Source organism: Phascolarctos cinereus, unplaced genomic scaffold (genome assembly GCF_003287225.1).
Source record: "Phascolarctos cinereus isolate Bilbo 61053 unplaced genomic scaffold, phaCin_HiC Scaffold_726;HRSCAF=1367, whole genome shotgun sequence".
NCBI classification, from domain to species: Eukaryota; Metazoa; Chordata; class Mammalia; order Diprotodontia; family Phascolarctidae; genus Phascolarctos; species Phascolarctos cinereus.
Window position 1 is genome coordinate 219232718 of NW_027556098.1, and position 22167 is coordinate 219254884.

The 22167-nt window shown below is 35.2% G+C and overlaps 1 protein-coding gene across 1 annotated transcript in view; it reads right to left on the bottom strand.

The window, feature by feature from the left end:
• The window catches only part of UBR3 (ubiquitin protein ligase E3 component n-recognin 3), a 303032-nt gene that overhangs the window by 90161 nt on the left and 190704 nt on the right, over positions 1-22167 (bottom strand). The window contains 3 exon segments of the mRNA XM_078146977.1: positions 4594-4704; positions 11089-11222; positions 17345-17494. Coding sequence (XP_078003103.1) covers positions 4594-4704; positions 11089-11222; positions 17345-17494 — 395 coding nt within the window.

Genomic DNA, 22167 nt, shown 5'->3' on the forward strand with positions numbered 1-22167 from the left:
GTAATAGCCAGTCTCAAGTACTTTCACGAACAAAAATGTCACCTTTCAAAAAATTTCTCAAATCATAGCAGTCACACAAGTATGACCTTCACCAATGAAACAGTTTAAAACAGTATTCTGAGTTCAGTCTCAAGCACTCTAATTAGAATGTTATCAAATACAGTGTACTCTCCTCTGAGAGAGAAAGGGGGAGGAACATACATGATGTGGAGGGTAATACTAGCCAGGAGGTCAGAGAAATCACCACCCAAGTAATAAGAGGCCTATCATCTTAGTCATCATTTTCCAGAAAGGTCTTTGAGTGCCTCAATTACAGGAAGATAGCTAGACCTGTTTCACCTGCAATGAAGGGTTCCATAAGGGTGCAAGAGCAGTGGACCTATTTGTTCATGACTTTGGTTACTTATATGGCACTGGAAGTCAACCTGTTCCACCTCTATATTTCTCAAGTATTCATTTACCATGGGGACTATAATGTACATGGTGAATAAAGAAAAAAATCCATAACTAAGGGTAGAAGACATAAACAGTATGCTCTGGGTAGACAAATGAACCATTCTTATCATTATGATAACATTTCCAGAATAGGCTGTAGGTATTACAGTCATGATAACAGAAAGTAAAGCACAGAAGACACCATCCAGGGTTTGATTCATGTGTTCTTTTATCCATCAGACTGAGAGTGATATGCTATGCACAAGGAAATCTTTACTTAGTAATAGTATAGGAAATGAACATGTCCAGGAGTCCTATGAGTATACTGTCCAGGAAAATAAGGTAAATTCTGTACTTCAGAGGCAATATGAGAGAGAAGACCAAGGAGATAAAAAACCTTCAGGAATAGACAAGTAGTCTCAGCAGTGGTGAGAGGTCCAGAAAAGAAAAAGAAGTAAGCCACCTTGCCTATCACCAAAATGTCACGATATACCTAACACAGGGGCAGATCCTTGACAAAATCATTCATTTGTATTCCTAGCATCTATTATATTCTAATGCATAAAAGGTGCTTAATAAATGTTTTTGATTAATTACTGCCACCCAAGGATAGATGAGAGTTAAAAAGCATTGCAACAAGCCTAATGGTCATTCCACAAGATTCTTGGCCAAAGTATATGTTTCACAAGACTGCTTATGCTAACAGATGTCATAGTTGCATCCAGAAAGAGTCACAGGGCAGTGTAAAGTCTTCAACAGACCCCAGCGGCCCACCACTGCACCATGGTTGCAAAGGTGGAACATCACCTATCAGGCCTCTCCAGGAGGCACATAGTGATATGAGTATATTCAAAGAAGCCCAGAGATTTAGTTTCCTGTTCGTATAGTTGTTGTGTCTTCCCGAAGGGTAAGACATTTCCCACTAGCAATACTGGTTTTGGACTTCTTTGGACCTCTTTGTCATGCCTTCTTTCCCCAGGAAACTCGTCATTGGGAAATCTCATTATTTCACAATACTGAATCAGTACCTTATGCCCTCAATCTGTCTGGTACTCACACCTAATCAGTAGCTTCTGCTTCTCTTGCTGGACCCTCGGACTGGAAGGCAGAGCTTTGGACTCCAGCACCTCCAAATAAGAAAAGAGCTCAGCATAGTCTTCTCCCCATTTCCCACCAGCTACACTACCTTTGGATTTCTTTAGATGTCTTCATCTTGCCCCTAGGCCAGGTACCTACCCCCTCTCCCTTTTCAGCTTCCTTTTTATGTGTTGCCTCTACTTACCTGACTGTAAGCTCCTTGAGGACAGAGCCTTTTATTTGTATCCCCATGCTTAGCACAGTGCCTGGCACATTAGATACATTGTTTTCTATAATGAGAAGTTTCCAGAGATAAAAAAATATCAAGATAAAGGCTAAGGTAAAACATTTCTTCAGGTCATTTAATGTAACTTCCTGCTCTAGCATTCACTACAAAGTCATGAGGAGCTATAGCAGATAAGTAAGAGGATCCAGTTAAGAGAACACAGAGATCCTACAATGGTAGTAGTCCTCATAAAGCCAAGGAATACAATTTCTAAGCTGAAACTGAATCCCTCATGGCTACACAGATTCCACTTTACCTGGATGTCTACAGATAGATTCCTTGCCAACATATATGTCTCCAAATCTCTGTCTCTTCTTTATCAAACTGGCATTTCCTGAGATTTGTTACATACCTGATGCCACCCTATGAACTGGTTACTATAGATATTAACTGTATTTTGCAGTTAAGGAAATCGAGGCTTAGAGAGGTTAAGTGACGTTCCCATGGTCACACAGCTAGTCAAGAGACAGAATCTGAACTTAGAATGTTGGCATTTGAACCCAGTATACCCTCATACCTACAATCTGAAGACAGTTCTTTCAATCAACCAATATGACCATATATGTCATTTAGTGAACCCTGATCCCTTGACTACTATATTGTTATTATCCAGATTTTACCATCACTCCAGATACATAATGTATACAGTAAAATAATTTATTCATACAGGTCACCTGAAAATAAGCATTTTAGTATGGAGGGGGAAGGGGGGGAGAGGGAGAGGAGAGAGAGAGAGAGAGAGAGAGAGAGAGAGAGAGAGAGAGAGAGAGAGAGAGAGAAAATGAATTACAAAAGGCTGATCCGCTGCTACCCTGCAAGCAAACTTCAGAGGACTCGAAGTGGTCACATCAACTGCAGCAGACCTCTGAGGAAAATGCTACATTCTGAAATATTTGCAGCTAGCAAAGAGCTAGTTCCAGCAGAGACTAGACACATTTGCTCTGCTTTTCAGCCTACCTGAATCAGCCAGAGTACCCTGAGACAGAGATGGGAGGCGGAATGTGCCTTTCTATTCCTATAGCAGTAGCTTTATAAGTATGAAAAAAGCTAAAAACAGATATAGAATAAGATGTCTTTATCAACATTATCTAAACTGAACTATTATATTTCTCCTCTTTACCATTTCAATTCCTACATCCCTTTTTGGGCTATTAATTCCTATTTTAACTTAATTATCATTTTCATAGAATTGTTATGCTAACCTTTTAAGGCCTATTTCCAAAGACTAGTACCAGTTTGTGCAGTTTTATCTTCGATCAATTTCTGAACAATACAAATTTATATCTTTTGATCCTTCATGCATTGTGTATACATGGTCTTGCATACCTCAAACATTTGCCTAACTAGTCAAAAGACTCCTCTAGACAAAAGAAAAAGGACAGGATAAACTGGACCTTGAACAAAGCATCATGTAAGCACAGACCTAATCTTTGTTTATACTACTGATCTCATTCACTATGCTATTATTAGCAAATAAATGGAATTATTATTAATATTAATAATCAATATTAACAGCTTTGAGTAAGCTATGAGTCTTGGGCTTGGTAACCCAAAGATTCACACAATTTAGTTCACTCACTATGTGCAACCAACATCCAAAGTTCCATAAAAGGAACGCAAAAGTACAAGTCCCTGAAACCTGTTAGCAGTCATTACCAGCCACAATTAACAAAGCAACTGAATCTCTTGGATTCTGATATTTTTACAATCCCAATCAGCAAAGCACGGTCAAAAGCAGTGCTAGACACTGTAAAAAATTACACAATGCAAACCAAAACCAGATTTTTTGTGTGCAGAGGTCATAGGTGTAGCTTTCCAATCACAACTGTATACCTAAATGAAGAGCACCATTAATACTATTATCTTTGTTTAGTTTTATATAGATTATTTATCTATAGTATAAGAATTTAATTCTACATATTTACTATGCAAGGGCTATACTATAACTATACTAGGCCCTAGACACAAAACTAAAAAAATTGCAAAGTCCTTTGGCCACAAGGAGCTCATAATCTAATAGGAAGGATATGATATTTTGCCACTGACCATAATAGCTGATATTTACTTAAGGTTTTCATACATACTTCACTTGATCCTCATAACAACCCTATAAAATAAGTATTAAAGGTCTTATTATTCCCATCTTACAGATAAGGAAACTGGAGCTTAAAGAGATTGACTTGATTACATTATACAACTTAGTAAACAGTAGAGCTAGTACTCAAACCCAGGTCTCTCCTGAATCCAAAAGCAATACTCTTTTCAAACAGACATACAAACAAAATTAGGCATGATACAAGGGAAAATGTAATAGAAGCAGAGGAGAAATACAAAGTGCTCTGGGAAAATCTAAAGAGGCAGCAGAAGGGCATTTGCCAGCTTAAGGAATAAGCTGCGCAGCATCTGAGGTAGGCCTCGAAGAAAGACCCATTTTCTGACTCAGCCTTATGAATAATGATGCCCTTTAACAGACCTTTCTCAATTAAAAGTTATTATAATTTTTATGAGTAACTTAGGTGTGATGTTCCCTCAAAGGATCAAGGACCAAGCCTAAAAAACAGGACGTTGAATAGAATCAATCCCATTCTGTTCAATAAATGTTTGTTAAGCATCTCCTCTTTGCAAGGCTCTGAAAAGGCAAAAATACAACCAGTATATTTGAACCCACCAATTGTCTGAGAGCTGCCACAGCATCATCATGGTTATTAAGCCTAGAGGAAATATCTTGAAACATCCTGGGCCTTAAATGGAAACCAATACCATAAAACTTTTTTGTATTGTTCTAAGGAACTTACCCGTAATGATTCCATATACGATTTATGGCAATCTATGTGCAATGTGTGTCCACAAGTTTGTACATAAACACCTCCTTCCCAGCCAATTGATACAGCCTGGAGACACGAACTCTTAGAAATTAAGCAAAATATAGCAAGTTGTAAAAATTCACATATTTAAAGCAATTTACATATACTCATATAAAACAAAATTATTACATACTTCTTTACTGCTTCAGAATTTATATTTTTATGATATAAAGCAGCATAAAACTTATCTCAAGGTAATCTCTCTTTAAAGTGAAATGTTAACTCCCAAGGTTCTTATTTTTAAATTAGGTTATTAAATTAGATTATTCTGATTATTAAAAAAAAAAGAATATGCATGTCTGACTAAACAATCACACTTCCATTAAACTTAACATCTAAACCATAAGTATACTGCAGTTAGGTATAAAAATAAAATTGTATGGATTTAATTTTTTATCAGGCATATACAATAATGCCCTCATTTACTCAAAAGTCATACAGCAGGCAACCTTGATTTTCAAAAGAAATTGCCAAGAATCAGGAAATAAGCCAAAAAAAAAAAGGTCACTGTACACTCAAAATGTATGTCAATGTTCCTGCATAGAAGTTCTGCCCTTTATTCATATGAGACCCTTTCAAGCCCTCACAAAAAGTCTACTAAATCTTACTTTGGAAACAATTCTAACTATTTACTCATATGATTTCCCAACTAACATATTAAAAGCAATAAATTAGAAATGTGCATAGAGCTTTCAAGGATATTATGACAACAGCAACAAGTGACAGTTCAACATAAAGGAGAGAGACAGAAATGCAGACAAAGGACTGCTTAGAGTTATTTAGTGTGAGGATAAATAGCTCTACATTCCTCAACAGACCCTACGAACATCACTGTATCGAAGCCTAATACAATAATGTTCAGATAATTCTTGAGTCATCAAGGTCAATTTGTATTATAATATTTTGCTTAACAAGGATGCAAATTGTTCAATGTATTTTCAAAAAATTTTAACCAAAATTGGTTACAACTTTTTTTAATTGCTATAAAGGAATGTCTTCAATTATGTGGAAAATTCACTTATGTAGAAAAAACTTCACTCCTGGCTAAGTAAAAGAGGTATAACTATGTCCGTCCCCCCCCCCATTTTGATATAAATCAACAGCTCTATTAGTATTCTAAAAGCATAGTGCCCTTGATTATGGATATACTTAAAGTATATTAGAATCCAGTTTAAAACATTAAACACAGGTTTAGGAAGAACAGAACAAATCTTGTTTCTTACTACACAGCTTTTAAAAAAACCCAAAACTAATGTGCTGTTGTTGGTTAGCCAATAATGTGCTAGAACTTTCTCCTCCAAAAGAGTTTTGACAAGGTAAATTAGAGCCCTAAAATAATTTTTTTAAGATGTCACTCATGTGATAGCTAGGTGGTGCAGTGGATAGAGCACCAGCCCTGAAGTCAGGAGGACCTGAGTTCAAATCCGGTCTCAGACACTTGACACTTACTAATTGCGTGACCCTGGGCAAGTCACTTAACCCCATTGCCTCTCCTCCCCTCCCCCCCAAAAAAGATGTCACTTATTTTTCTGAAAGTTCAGGCTGGAAACAGTAGCAACTGCCGGCAGGATAGTAATTTTAAAGGGAAGTAAAACAGGATGTTTGGTGTGACAATGATGAACAGGAGACCTCTTTTAATTTATCTGATTCCCTCTATAAAATTTTAAGAAAAATTTTCCTGTCCTTTTCAGAAAATAAACAGTACCAAGGAGTTCCAAATGTCTATTCAATAGTGATATTAGCAGCCGGGTCTAGGCCTGGAATAAGGAGGATTGGAGTTCAAATACAGCCTCAGAGATTTACTAGCTATGTGACCCTGGGAAAATTACTGAACCACTCTCTGCCCTCAGTTTCCTCAACAGCAAAATGGGGATTATACTAACACCTACCTCATGGGTTATTGTGAGGATCAAATGAGATAATTTATAAAGTATTTAATACAATACCCGGCACATAGCAAGCACTTAATAAATGCTTGGTCCCTTATGATAGAGCCAAAAAGATAAATTTCTCATATACATGTGTGTGTATGTATGTATATGTGTATATACATATATGCACGTGTATACCATATATACACACACATGTATACATGCCTATATTTTCATACACACCATGTGTATGCCTTCATGTTAGACATATAAAATGCATGAAAGGTAAGATAAAACATAATCCTCTTTTTTTATACTAGAATATTAATGTTTGAAAAGTTTAAGTTCATAATAAAAAAAGAAAAATAAAAAAACTGCATACAATCTTTTTTAAAGGGCATGTGGTATGCCAGTATGTCTCAATGAAATCATAGGATGAAAAATCTGAGAATCACTAAATGGAGAGGGGTGAGCTTAAAACAAGATTCTCCTTAAAAATTAATTTTATATGGAAAAAAACCTGCAATTTAATGAAAGAAACATTTATTAAGTACCTATTACATCCAAAGTGTTCTATGATAATAGAGTATAAGTTACATCATACAAATGAATTCAACCTCAAAAGGCCTTATCTAAATTTTCAACTAAATATCAAAACTTATTTTTCCTTTCAAAGGATGGAAGGGAAGGAGGAAGGGAGGTAAAGGGAGGGAACAAAAGAGAGAGAAGGAGAGAGAAAAGAAAGAGGGAGGGAGGGAGGGGAAAAAATATGCCTGATAGCTGGTGAAAAAATACTGCTGAGTAAAGAGTGACTTTCTTGGCAGATTTAAAGACGTACATCATCATAAATCAAATATGCTCAGCAGGTGAATAGCCTTCTAACGTTTGCAAATCAGAAAAACTACAGAAGGTTGGCTTGTCTTCCTTTTACATTTCAGAACTACTTCAAACTACCAGCAGATTTTGATGTTAAGATAATTTTTAAAAGTTTAACATTAAGTAATATAATGAACAAGCTGCTTTCTTTGGCACTGCATTTTAAAAACAGAACTAATATTATTTCATAAAAGTAGTTAAGAATAAAATGCCAACTTTGTTTATTATCTTTAAAAACCTAAAGTTGAGTACTGTATTGGAGATTCTAATTCAACAGCAGTTGGAATCAGTAAGCAAGGATTCTTGAACTAATGTACAAACTGAAATACCTCCTATTTCTTCACAAAATATGTGACCTTGCTAAATGGTTATAATTTTTTACATGAAAAATGCATGCACGATGTGCTGAACCTGGGTGATGCTTCCAGGCACAGGCTACCCCAGGGCCCAAGGCCACTGCTAGTGTGGCCCATGCTCACCTACCTACACAACCTCTCACCCCCACCTCAACCCCCAGCAGCTGTGGGGAGACAAAGAAGAGGGATGGGTCAAGGGAAAGAAGCTGGCTTCTGAAGTTGGGTAAGCCTGCTCTTTTAAAGTTGTAGTTTTAAATGTTGCTGAGATATTGATTATCTGTTTAAAGTAATTTGGAAACGCATTTAACAAAACTGAAGTCACCTGATTGATAATAGGTTGCAAGTTTCAAACTGGTAAACTTTTTGCATCAGTTATGTCAGGCAACTTTTCATAATTTGGTTATAGCTAAAAAAATTTGGCTACTGTTGGTTATTGTTTTAATGTGTAAACTTGCCAAAAAGCTTGTTTGGGTTATGGCTTGCTGAGAATTTGCAAGTATTAGGAAATAATTTCTAACAATTGGCTTTTTACACCAGGACAAATTTAAAGTTGAGATGTAAATCCAGGAAAAGTTTTTCCTTAACTGTGATTAATGAAACTTGCAGTTTGAGGTAAAAGCTCATGGGACCATAAATGATTTTGTTTTGAGTTGTCTGATGGATCATAATAATCCATCAAAAATCAATAACCCACCATCTGAGAGAAATGCCACTAGCTACTCAGAGAATGTAATACTGGTAGGAAGTCACCACCAGGAAAAGCTGAGAGGACAGTATTAGCCTCAGTCTAAAATGGGATCCTCCTGGCTGCTACCCACCTGGTTGTTCCTGAGTCTGGCTATCAGGTGGATTTGATACCACATGGTTGGAAAACTGAATTATCTGAATTCAAGCAGAGCTAAGGATGTTTTATCCTGAAATATTTGGGCCCTAAATCTTTTATAGCAAACTTCTATAGTCAGAGCAAATAGACAAGCAAAAGATATAAGCATAATGCAAGTATATGAGATCTTGCTGTTTTGACCTGAATGTGTTGTCATTCAATACCCCCAAACAACTGAAATTAAGTCTGAAACATCTTTGGTTTGGATTGGGGAGGAAAATTTCAGTGATAATTGAAGTGAAAGTTAGTCTCTTGGCAAATTCATTTGTATAACTATTGAACCCAAGGGTGGAAAGTTTCTTTTCTTGTCTTTTCTTTTTTTTTTTGCTGGCAATAGGGTTAAGTGACTTGCTCAGGGTCACACAGCTAGTAAGTGTTATGTGTCTGAGGCCGGATTTGAACTCATGTCCTCCTGAGTCCAGGGCCAGTGCTCTATCCATTGTGCCACACCTAGCTGCCCTGGAAAATTTCTACGTGCAAAAAAGTGTTACTTAAACTTTTGAAAAAGTAACAAGATCAGATAATCCTACAAGTCAAATGTGAATGATTTTAATGGGGCTCTTATATTTTTACTTCTCCCTACATCTTGGCCTGCAGTCTTTTCTGTCAGATTTGTGTCTTCCAGATGACAGTCGGTAGCAAACAACAGGTACTAGTCAATGTTCCCCCATCATTCCCTGGATACAACCTGTCCTTGGTTCTCATCAACCTCCTCTTTGGGACCCCATCAAGGCAGGGACAGCTCTACGCCCGTTGCCAGCAGGAAGCAGTTTCAGAAGCCAAGACCTTCACCCCTTACCCCAAAAGAATTTGGGTCTCATTTGTTTGAGGGAGGAATGATGGGGATGGGATCTGAACTCCTAAAAGGAAAAGACCATGTCTTTGGGATCTGGACCCCAAAAGGAAAAGCCCTGGCTAAATCTCTGCGGTTCATCTGAAGCTATTATCCTATCAACTGGCCTTTCATTATAGCCTATACCCAATCTCTCAATTCTCTCTTAACCTTAACCTAGCCTAGCCCTCCACTGTCTTACCTCCCTCTGGCCCCGGGTCACTTAATCTTATCTAGGTTCCATTCTCCCTTGGCCATGCGGTCCATGTCCCTAGAGTTCACCTCAGACTACTTGGCCACTCCTAGATCCTTCCCACAGTCTTTCTGTATGTAAGGTCCATCTGGCCTCCTTAAGGGGCTCAGGTTCTTAAGATCTGGCCCACTTGCATTAGTGATACAAATGCTTAGATTCCTTAAGATCTGGCCAATATGGCAGATTCTTTAAATCTCACCCATAGCCAATTGATGTTCTATTAAACCTTGTGTTTGGCTGGAAAAAAAAATGCATGTAATTGAGCTTTAAGGAAAAAAGCTTTAACAAATTCACATAATAATTTCAGGATTAAGTAACCAGAGTCACTTCTTTGCATTCTGACTAAAAAGTATCTGAGCTACACAAAGCTTAAAACATTTTGCGCTTCATTGATTCAATAAATATTTATTAAGCACTTACTATGTGCACAGCTCTGTAAGGAAGTATAAAAGAAACATGAGACATAGTCTCTGTCCTCTAGTATCTTACATGACAGTTGGAATGTCAAAACATACACAATTGAAACAATTAACAATTCAAGGCAGGATAAAAATGAACTGACAAAAGTGAGTGAGTGACATAGGCATTATGTGCCAAAGGAGTTCAGAAAAGAGAAAGACAGATGATAGATATTGGTGAAATTGGGCAGGTTTTTGTGAAGGAAGTGGTGTCAGGTAGGACACCTTAGGAATGGGCAGTATTTGGAAGAAAGGAAAGGGGCAAAGACATTCAGAGAGAGAATATGTGAAAAGGCTTGAAGATGGGAACAAGCAAGCATGACATGCTTAGGGACAGAGAAGATACTGTCCATGCTGTAGGAGGCTGTGGCAAGTAAGAAAGCCACACATCCTAGCCAACAAACACAAAAGCATTTACTAAACATATGCTATGTACAAGGCAACAGAGATAGACCACATTCACAGACATACACTTTATAGAGTCTATACAAACCCATATTAAATATCACTATAAGGAGTTCTATTGCATATCTATTAAAAAAAACAACTAAAAAGAATTAAAGAGTTCTTAGACTATTCAAACTATATATCTAAAATGTATTTCCCTTTTCTCAAACTATGTATCTAAAAGGTATTTCCCCTTTAATTGCCGTGAAAAATATGAATGGTTATTTTTGTCAAAATTTTATATTACTTTAACATCTGAAATTTTAATTTTAATAGAAACTTCCATAAAATATAGTAATACTGTCTACATTTTAAAAAATAAACTTCTAGATTTCATATCAGCATGCCATTTTGGGTTGCAAATAAGAACCATAAAATCATATGTTAATGGGATTGGGGGGAATATGCACCAACCTGAGAGTCAAGAATTCAATTGTATTGAGTACTTACATCCTTAAAGAAACGCTGTAATGAGGAAAGCCTAACATCATGTACTGCAGCACATGTATCCCAGGGGTATATCTGCTCCTCTTCCGTGGTTGGGAGTTTCTTTGGCTCTGTGCTATTTCGGCACTGCCCCAAGACTTTAAAAAAAAAAGTAGGCAGAAACAAATCACAGTTATTATTACTTAGATGATACGCTCAATTTCCCACCCCACCCCCATCCCCAAATACAGATTAGAAATGGTTTTAAAATAAAAATTATGAAAAAGTGGTGTCTCTAAGATGACACCTAGGGACTATATATACTTATACCTTCAATACTTCAAGGATCTGAGTGATTTTGTCATTACTGATAATCCCTCCACTGCCCCTTTATGTAGGGTTCAATTAGCTGCTATAGCTGAAAAATACATCACCCTGAAACCAACTTCCTAGTGATGAACCGCTCTAAATTTAGCTAGATAGTCCTCACGTGACAGACACAGAATACATTCCTCAGCCCATATGCTCTAAGTATAACCTTTAAGTACAGAGGGTCTCCAAGGTCCTTTGAGGCCACCATGAGGCATCACATTAGGACGTTAGTGTAAGCAAAATACTTCAAAAATATAAATTATTTACTTTTCCTTTTTGTAAATAATGCTAAAACTAGAATTTAATTGATAACATAATTTGTGAGCCAAAGTATTCAGAAATAGTGAGGACACAAGTATATGTTAACATGTATCAGTAGAGTATTTTCTATAACTACTACCAGAGTCACTCCCAAAGTATAGCAAATACAGGCCTGGGCATGAGGCACTGTACTTCCAGGTGAATTTATAGTAGGCCCAATAAGAACAAAATGAAGGCAGATAGCAGCTGGTAACCCCAGGAAAATTAACATCAGCATGTTAAACACAATTACTGTCAGCATGTGGCAGAACACAGTAAATCTCTTCCCCTTCTCTGGTAATTTCCTCAGGTATTTTTTTTTTTGCACTTCTGTGAAACTGCCTCCTAACAATAATTTGGTCTATTGATCACTGTTGGTTCATTTTAGCCAGAACTCATATGTGTACAAATGTTAGTAGCAAAAGGAAAGGGAAGGTTCCACACAATGTTCTTTAACCCTAGCCCACACACATTCCTAGCTGTGACTTCTAAAAAAATCTCCCAAAAAATCTCTCCCTGTAGGCATGAAAGTTCTGTCCTTTCTAGAGTGATAACATTCTTGACTTAGCTACTCCATGGACTGATACTTACACTCTCAATGGTTCTGAGCCTAATGAAACAAGAGATTTGTTTCGTAACTGGAAAATCTCAAAGTAGACTATGCAGATATCACATTGTACAGTATTTTGATTCAAACAAATGGACTTTGGAGGCAAGACTCACTAACAGTAAGACTGAATTTCTCAACTTGTACATTTCTATTTACTCAGGAGATATGCTGCCAGTAAAACTTGACTAGAGCCAAAGCATTAGATAGGTTTCTCTTTTCTTTGATTGAATCCCTAAAGAAACAGGGATAGTAAGGTCAATAATGAGAGTTAACATGATGTTTAAGATACTGTCAGTTTTAGAACCACAAAGACCTGAGTTCAACACATGTAATAGTCTAAATAGTCAACTCTAAGCACATCGCTTAACCAAGAAATTCCTCATCTGCAAAGTAGGGATGATAATACCTTCGATACTCATGGGTTTGTTTTAAGGAAAGCACTTTATAAACCTTAAAGTGTTAAATCAGCATGTTTTTATTATCAAGAAATATCTACAAATGTACACAGCTATAGCTAGATCTATGAGGAGCTATAAAAGGAATCTTTTGGGGGATTCTTAATCACGAACCAGTACATTAGTAAAAGGAAATAATTTAGTAAATTCATATTTAAGAGTTTATTTTACTTATTCTGTAAAGCATCTGAAAAAGTAATATCTTTACAAAATGTTTACTTCCCCTTTACTTCAACTTTCTTGGGCTGAGTCACCCAAGATCTGCATGGAGAAGAGAGGAGAGCAAGGAGAAAGCCTCAGAGGCAGGATTTGAACATGTCTTCTTGACTCCAAGTCTAACTCCCACTCCTGGCCATCATCTTCAAAACCAAGAATTATTTGGTTCTCTAGGTTCTCTGAGGATTTATGCAAAGACTCTTAATGAGAGTATTAGAAACATATAATTTTCTTCCCAAGTAGATGAAGAGTCTGCTGCCATCAGAAGCTCACTGAATAGCGTCAACTAGTAGAATCTATGAGAAGCCAACAGGACTGCTACATGTGTCCTAACACAAGTAATATTATTAACTGCAAAAGAGTTGTGAATATATATTGTTAAAGGGAGTTTACACATGAGGAATATCCTATCTAAATTGTTAAAATCACAGGCTCCCTGAGAGCAGGAAAAGGTAACTACGTGATCAGAAAAGCATGTAACATGGCATTTAAAGGTTAAAGTATGATAGAATGGATGAGGATCAGGGAAGAAAACCTGGAAGAAAGGTCTTTTGCTGTAAGTTTTCTGAGGAAGAAGTCACCAAAAAGGGGGTGAGAGATAGGAGAAAAAAAGGAATAGGAGGCCTGAAAGGGAAGAAGCAATGAGAGCTGTGAAATTCTTCCTGTCAAAGTTGCTAAATGGGCAATTTTTATAATTAAACTTGAGTTCTTATCATTTTTTTCTTTCTATTTGTGGGAGGTATAGAAGAGAAGGAGAGCCAAAGCAGTGATCCAAATGAGTCAATCATCAAAGGGTGGAGAAAAAAGGAAGTAATCTCAGAATAGGAAAATCCTTTACCAAGAAATTTTACGGGCTTTGGACTCTCATTCTATATCAATCAACTCAAGAGATGTTCAGGAGGAATATCTAACTGATCATCTTCAAGCATTATAACCAAAGCAAATGATCCTTCCTAGAAGTAATACTCTAACCAGATTTTCTTATAACTAGGGGTTGGAAAAGATATCATATCTCCAAATATATTTGGGGAGAGGGAGTAGGGCAAAGAATAGTTATTGGGGAACAATGCTGAGAAATGCTGCCAGCTTTGTCAAAGAACTATAGCTTTAGAAATATGGGAAATCAAAACTGCCAATAACACTACAGCATGCACAGCTTCTACTTAGATAAAGTTCCACAACGGGAATATTAGGACATCACCTATACATGATATCAATATGACCCTATCTTTGATAAAATGGAATATGTAACATTCTGGAAAGAGATACTGGACCTAGAGTTTTAAAGAAAACCTTAAACAATGCCTCTTTCAGACAACAATGAGACAACACACCAAAACTTATGGGATGCAGCAAAAGCAGTTCTTAGGGGAAGTTTTATATCTCCAAATGCTTACATGAATAAAATAGAGAAAGAAGAAATCAATGAATTGGGCATACAACTAAAAAAGCTAGAAAAAGAACAAATTAAAAATCCCCAATTAAATACCAAATTAGAAATTCTGGATACCAAAGGAGAGATTAATAAAACTGAAATTAAGAAAACTACTAAATAAAACTAAGAGTTGGTTTTATGAAAAAAAAAAATAATAAACCAGATAAACTTTTGGTTTGATTTAAAAAAAGAAAGAAGACAACCAAATTACCAGCATCAAAAATGAAGAAGGTGAATTCACCACCAATGAAGAGGAAATCAAAACAATAATTAGGAGCTATTTTGCCCAACTGTACGCCAATAAATTTGACAATCTTAGTGAAATGGATGAATATTTACAAAAATATAAATTGCCTAGATTAACAGCGCAGGAAATAAAATACTTAAAAACCCTGTTTCAGTAAAAGAAATTAAACAAGCCATCAATGAACTCCCTAAGAAAAAATCTCCAGGGCCAGATGGATTTACAAGTGAATTCTATCAAACATTTAAAGAACAAGTAATTCTAATACTATGTAAACATTTTGGGAAAATAGGTAAAGAAGAAGTCCTACCAAATTCTTTTTATGATACAAATATAGTGCTGATACGTAAACCCTGAAGAGCCAAAACAGAGAAAAACAATTATAGACCGATTTCCCTAATAAATATAGATGAAAAATTTTAAATAAAATATTAGCAAAGAGATTACAACTACTTATCTCAAGGATAATAAGCAGGAATGCAGGGCTGGTTCAATATTGGGAAAAGTATCAGCATAAGTGACCATATCAACAATAAAACTAACAGAAATCATATAATTATCTCAATAGGTGCAGAAAAAGCTTTTTAACAAAATACAACACCCGTTACTGTTAAAAACACTAGAAAGCATAGGAATAAATGGAGTCTTCCTTAAAATGATAGGTAGCATCTATCTAAAATCATCAGCAAGCATTATATGTAATGGGGATAAGCCAGAAGCATTTCCAATAAGATCGAGGGTGAAACAAGGATGTCCATTATCACCACAGTTGTTCAATATGGTACTAGAAATGTTAATTGTAACAATTAGAGAAGAAAAAGAAATTTAAGGAATTAGAATAGGTAAAGAAGGAACAAAGTTATCACTTTCGGCAGATGATATGATGGTATACTTAGAGGATCCTAGAGAATCAAGTAAAAAATTACTTAAAATAATGAACAAATTTAGCAAAGTTGCAGGCTATAAAATAAACCCACATAAATCATCAGTATTTCTATATATAACTAAAAACGCCCGATAGCAAGAGGTAGAAAGAGAAATTCCATTTAAAGTTACCATAGACATTACAAAATATTTGGGAATCTATCTGCCAAAACAAATCCAGGAACTATATGAACACAATTATAAAATCCTTTTCACACAAATAAAGTCAGATCTAAGTAACTGGAATCTATCTGCCAAAACAAATCCAGGAACTATATGAACACAATTATAAAATCCTTTTCACACAAATAAAGTCAGATCTAAGTAACTGGAAAAATATCAGTTGCTCATGGGTAGGCTGAGCTAATAACAAAAATGACAATTCTACCTAAATTAATTTACTTATTCAGTGCCATACCAATCAAACTACCAAAAATTATTTTATAGAGCTAGAAAAAATAATAACAAAATTCTTCTGGAAGAACAAAACGTACAGAATATAAAGCAAACCAATGAAAAGAAATGCAAGAGAAGGTGGCCTAACCATTCCAGATCTTAGATTGTATTATAAAGCAGCAATCATCAAAACTATCTGATACTGGCTAAAAAATAGAGTGTGGATCACTGGAATAGGTTAGGTATGCAAGACACGACAGTCAATGACTACAGCAATCTACTATGTGATAAATCCAAAGACTCCAGCTTCTGGGATAAGAACTTACTATTTAACAAGAACTGCTGGGAAAACTGGAAAATGGCAGAAACTAGGCACACACCAACATCTTACACTCTATACCAGGATAAAGTCAAAATGGGTACAGGATTTAGATATAAAGACCGATACTATAAGCAAACTGGGAGAGCAAAGAATAGTTTACCTATGAGATCTATGGAGAAGGGAAGAATTTATGACCAAACAAGAGATAGAGATCATTATAAAATGCAAAATGAATGACTTTGATTACCTTAAATTAAAAGTTTTTGCATGAACAAAGCCAACGCAACCCAAGATTAGAAGGGAAGCAGAAAGCTGGGAAACAATTTTTACAGCTAGTATCTCTGATAAAGGCCTCATCTCTAAAATATATAGAGAACTGAGTCAAATTTATAAGAATACAAGTCATTCCCTAATTGATAATTGGTCAAAGGGCATGAACAGGCAGTTTTCAGATGAAGAAATTAAAGCTATCTATAGTCATATGAAAAAATGCTATAAATGCCTTAGAAAATTCTGAGAGTAAGCTTTTCAATACGAATTTTCTCTCTGAAACTGCATTATACTAATGAATTGGTTTGTGATTAAGGACCAAAAACAAAATATAAAAACAAGCCATTGCTTTGGTATCCATATTTACAGACCTAGACTTCAGCATATTGACATACAGCAATGGCTTACACAATAAAAATTAAAACTCATACATATGTGTGTAAGTGTGTGTATGTATAATGTAATTATTAATAATTTAAATACTTTAAGGTTTACAAAGTACTTCCTTCATTACAACACTAAGATAGGTAATGCATGTATTACTGCCCCCATTTTACAGATGAAGAAACTAAGACTGAGAGAGATTATGTAACTTACCCATGTACCTGTAAATAATTAAAATTTAAATGGCAAGATTCAAGCCTAAGACTCTTAGCTCCATGTCTGGTGTTCTTCTACAATAATAAAAAGTCAGCATCTATTTTGATTCTGAAAAGTAGCTTAACAAGAAACATACCTGAAGAGGCTTGCAAAAGCACAACCAGCCCTGTGGGTCGCTCTTCAGAGGATGGGCCACTCTGTCCACAGATGACGCAGTCATACACTGCTTCAGACACTTGCTGTTCTGGTGTCACTATCTCCATAGCAATATCAGTTTCTGGAGAATCTAGAAAAAAAGGTTATATTATACCTATAAATTTCTGGGAAATCTCTCTATAAGAAAAACAAGTAGAAAAGTAAAACCCAAATACTTGTATTTAGGTACTGATAAGGTCACTGCTTCAAAAACTGAAGCAATGGCATGGAAGTGGGGAATAAGCTTTTTAAAGTAAAACTTTTATTCAAGAAAAGGTTTATAAAATAATGAAAATAATTGACAGTTATACTGACATTTCGACATTAAAGAATGCAATACACGAATTCTAAGGTTACATGTTTCATTGGGCAAAATTATTGTCTTGTTAAAAGGCTTTTTAAAAACTGTTACTAAATGACTCATGACGGAAAATGCTATCCACATCCAGAAAAAGAACTATGGAGTCTGAATGCAGATCAAAGCACACTATTTGCTTTCTCTCTTTTTTTTTCTTCTTTCTCGTGGTTTCTCCCATTGGTTCTAATTCTTCTTTACAACATGACTAATGTGAAAATAGGTTTAATATAAATGTACATGTTGAGCTTATATCAATTTACACATCATCGTGAGGTGGGGAAGGGGAGAGATTGGGAGAAAATTCGGAACTCAAAATCTTATGGAAGTGAATGTTGAAAACTAAAAATAAATAAATTTATTGATACAAAAATAAACTGGTACTAAACATGAAAAATGTGAAATACTTAATTCTTTAGAAAACTTTAAAAAGAAATGTTTAGCACTGTAAAAGGATTTTCTTTATATATGTCTTAGAAGGGAGACTTTAAAAATACTCAGACCCTCCTGGGAAGAAGCTTTCATAGTACTCTTTTATGTACACGTAACATTCAGACACATGCATAAACAGTTTATGGATTTAATACAAATAACACAAAAAAATCAGCAAGATGCACTATGTGAGCTACTCCCCATCTACCCCAACAACCTCAAAACAAGAAGTATGTACCAAATCTATATCAACATCCACAAGGGAAGATGATGAAACATTTGCATACAAGGCAAAGTCTTCTGAAATAATAGTAAAGTACCAAACTACCTAAACCTTCCGCTCACTCTAATTCCTAAGATTTTTTTTTAGCTTTTTTTTTTTCGGTTAGGCAATGGGGTTAAGTGATTTGCCCAGGGTCACATAGCTAGTTAAGTGTTATATGTCTGAGGCCGTATTTAAACTCAGGTCCTCCTGAATCCAGGGCAGGTACTCTATCCACTGCGCCACCTAGATGCCACCTAGCTGCCCCCCAATTCCTAAGATTTTGCCATGTAGGTTTGGCTAGCTTTTCCCCAAGGCCCTAGGTTAAGCTAGATTCCTTTCTTAAAAAGTACAGAAACTCTCTTGAAAATTTGCTTGGCTTAGGGGAAAGAGGCTCTAGATCAGTTTCTGAAGCTTCTGAGCATGGACCAACTAGGAAGCTGTGTTTAGCTTAATCAACAGTGTCCTCACTTAATATCCTTGTTGGATGCTCTTCATATGTAATGGTCAGGTACCAGTCCTTCTTTAACTGTAGACTTAGAGTAGTCTCATTTCACTCCAACATCTGACCTATCAAGCAAATGACCTAAGTCAGGCCCAGACCACTGAACACACTATTGTTCCCCCTCCCAGCACAAACAACTTAGTAGGATTGTATTTCATGCTATTGTGACCCCCACCCAATCCCCTCAAGGCAATAACCCAATCTGATCCCTACACACACCAGGTAGAAGGCACTGATCTTCCAGCCAGGAGACAAAAAAAAGGGGTTGGGGACAACTATGGGTTAGTGGGAAATGTACTGGTGCAGAGCTGGCTAGAAGTGAAGATACCTCCATATCCACGGGAAAACAGCCTAGAAAGCTAAGAAAGTCAATGTTCTCCCAGAAGTTTAGAGAGAGGTCAGAGAGAAACTCCCACAACCTCCAAGTGGAATACATTAAAGCTGCTTTGCCTCACAGCCCTTTGCAGAAAAGAAAAAAGGGGGGGGGGGATGCATGGCAGTGGAAGGAAAGGGGGTCACACAATAAGAAGGAAGCCTGAGACAAACTATCAGAAATTTAAAGAAAAAAGGGGGGGGCGGTAAGGGAGGGCCCTTAAAGATAAAATAGTGGGACAAAAATCTAGGTATAATAAGTTTAGCTTCCAAGAAGATAAACCAGTCATGCAACTCAGAGACAGAAAGAAAAATGGGTAAGAATTTTTTAAATGCCCAGAGCACAATAAATAAATGTTATAAATGAAATAGAAATAAAAACTCAATAAAAAAGAGAGCAAGAAAAAAAAATTCTGTGATTTCCCAGAGATCATATAAAAAAGCAAGAAAATCCACAATGGTTCAAAAGAGAAATAAAATTTTCTAAATGAAAAGAGTAGAGTGGAAACCAGGAAATCAGAAATCTGAGCTATTAAAGAAGAAATAAATAAGATAAATTACAGACAACTTAAAATCCACAAAGATAATCTCTCTTAATAGATGTGCTATAAGAAATTATGAAAGGGGTGATTTCTGAGAAACCTGGGAAGACTTACATAAACTGATGCATAAAGAAGTCAGCAAAACCAGGAGAATAATTTATACAATAAGAAAACAGAAAATCAACTCTGAAAGATTTAAGAACTGTGATCAATGCAATGGCCAACCACAATTTAAAAAGACCAGTGACAAAGCATGCTACCCCCACTCATTAAAGAAGGGTGATAGCACACTAAAGGTGTAGAATAATACATACATTTTCAGACATAATCAATATGGGGATTTGACTTGCTTTACAATGCATATGTGTTTCAAGGGTTTGGGATTTATTCCACCATGGTGGGAAGTATGATAGAAAAAAAAATTTATGTTAATTAAAAAATATAAAGTTTAATTTTAAAAAAGGAATAGAGCCTCTGAAAAAGGAAATGATAAATCCGGAGTTCAAAAATACATGAGTCTAAGAAAATTAGTAGAAAAAAACAAACAACTTTGAAAAAAACTATAAAGTCTATATGAATCAAAGCAACTGACTTTGAAGACAGGATGTTAGAAAATAAGAGCATTATAAAAATATTTTTAAAATGTTTAAGATTTTAAAATTATATTTCTAAAATAATATAACCCTAAAGGGATGAGAATAAAATGGATGGAGTCTTAAATGCTTTTCAATGTGTTGTCTTCCCTGTCAACAATTATTTTCCATAACTGAGTAGAAAATTAATGTTTATTTGAATCCTAATTTTAATTTTAATGGCATAGTTACTAGTAGTACCTCATCATAATTTACAAGAAAATAACTTATAAATATTATTAAAGTCATAATACACATGATTTCATGTATTAACATCAATATCATACTCAAGGCTCCATCAAATAAATTATCAAGTTACGTCAAGGACTTGAAAATACTTAAGAACATTACTATTTTTTACATTTGGAAAAATATGTATTAAAATTTTATCTTATTCTTAATAGGCAAAACTGTTGGATACATTCTTATACAGATTAATGAAGTTAGTTAATTCTTTAAAACTACATATCCAAATCACAACGTACACAAATTGTTTTTTAAAAGACTTAAAATTTGAAAAAATGTGCATATATATATATGTGTGTGATTAACTAAAGCAATGAATTATTTCCTTTAGTTGAATTTAACAAGCCCAAATAAAAAGAAGTTAAATTCTGGAGGAGTTTGGGGGAAAGCTCAAGCAAGTCACTGCTTTTATTCTGCCATCTTGAATCTGTCCCAGAAATTAGTTCTGGTACCTAAAATTTCTCTGCTAACTCATCAATGATGAAAAGCAACAACATATGAAGAAATGGGAACATTCTATTCAAAAATGATGAATTTAAGTGCCATGGAACTACCTGACTGGTCTATAAATGAAAATGTTGCTCAGCTGTCACATCTATTCAATCTATAGACTCTACAATGACTTTGAACACACAATGGACATCAATTGGAAATGTGGTTTTTTCAAGTTATACTAATACATATCTTTTTAGGAATGATCTATTACAAAATAGAACATTTAAAAACACTGCCTTAATGGAAAAGATATTCCTCAAAATTTAGAGAAAAAATGGTTATATTAGTAACTTTATCTTAAATGGAGATAACATACCTGTACACATAGCTCTAAATTAACATAAAAATCTTTCAGCAAACCAAACAGAATCACAACTTTTATGACTGCTACTTTACCATCCTGCCATAGTAACAAACATTATTTTACAGTGACACAACCTGATAAAATACTTCTAGTACTCTGCCTTAATTAGAACCTGGTATTCATGAAACTCTTGATTCAAAATAATGTATTATGTCACAATGATAAAGGTGCTGTCATTTAGTTGTTTTCTAACAATATAAAGGATAGAAAATATTTACTTCCTCTTTTAAGAAATATTTATTTCACAATATTTAGATTAAACTCATTTACAAATTACAAGCTTCAATATTTGTAATTCTAAACACTGTAGTTCTACTTTAAAGTTAAATTTATATAAATTTTCCCTTACTGCCTTTTGGAAGCAAAACAGATATAAAATAAAATTTAGATTGTTAATTATAAAATAATCCTGCCAATTATTTGCAAATTATACCTTTATAGCTAGTAATTTAATGAACTTAGCCTAAAATAAGTATTTGTAACAGCATTAGAAACAATGGAAAGCAGTCAGACAAAAGTTGAGTTTAGACCAACATGTTATACCATGTAACAATTCGAA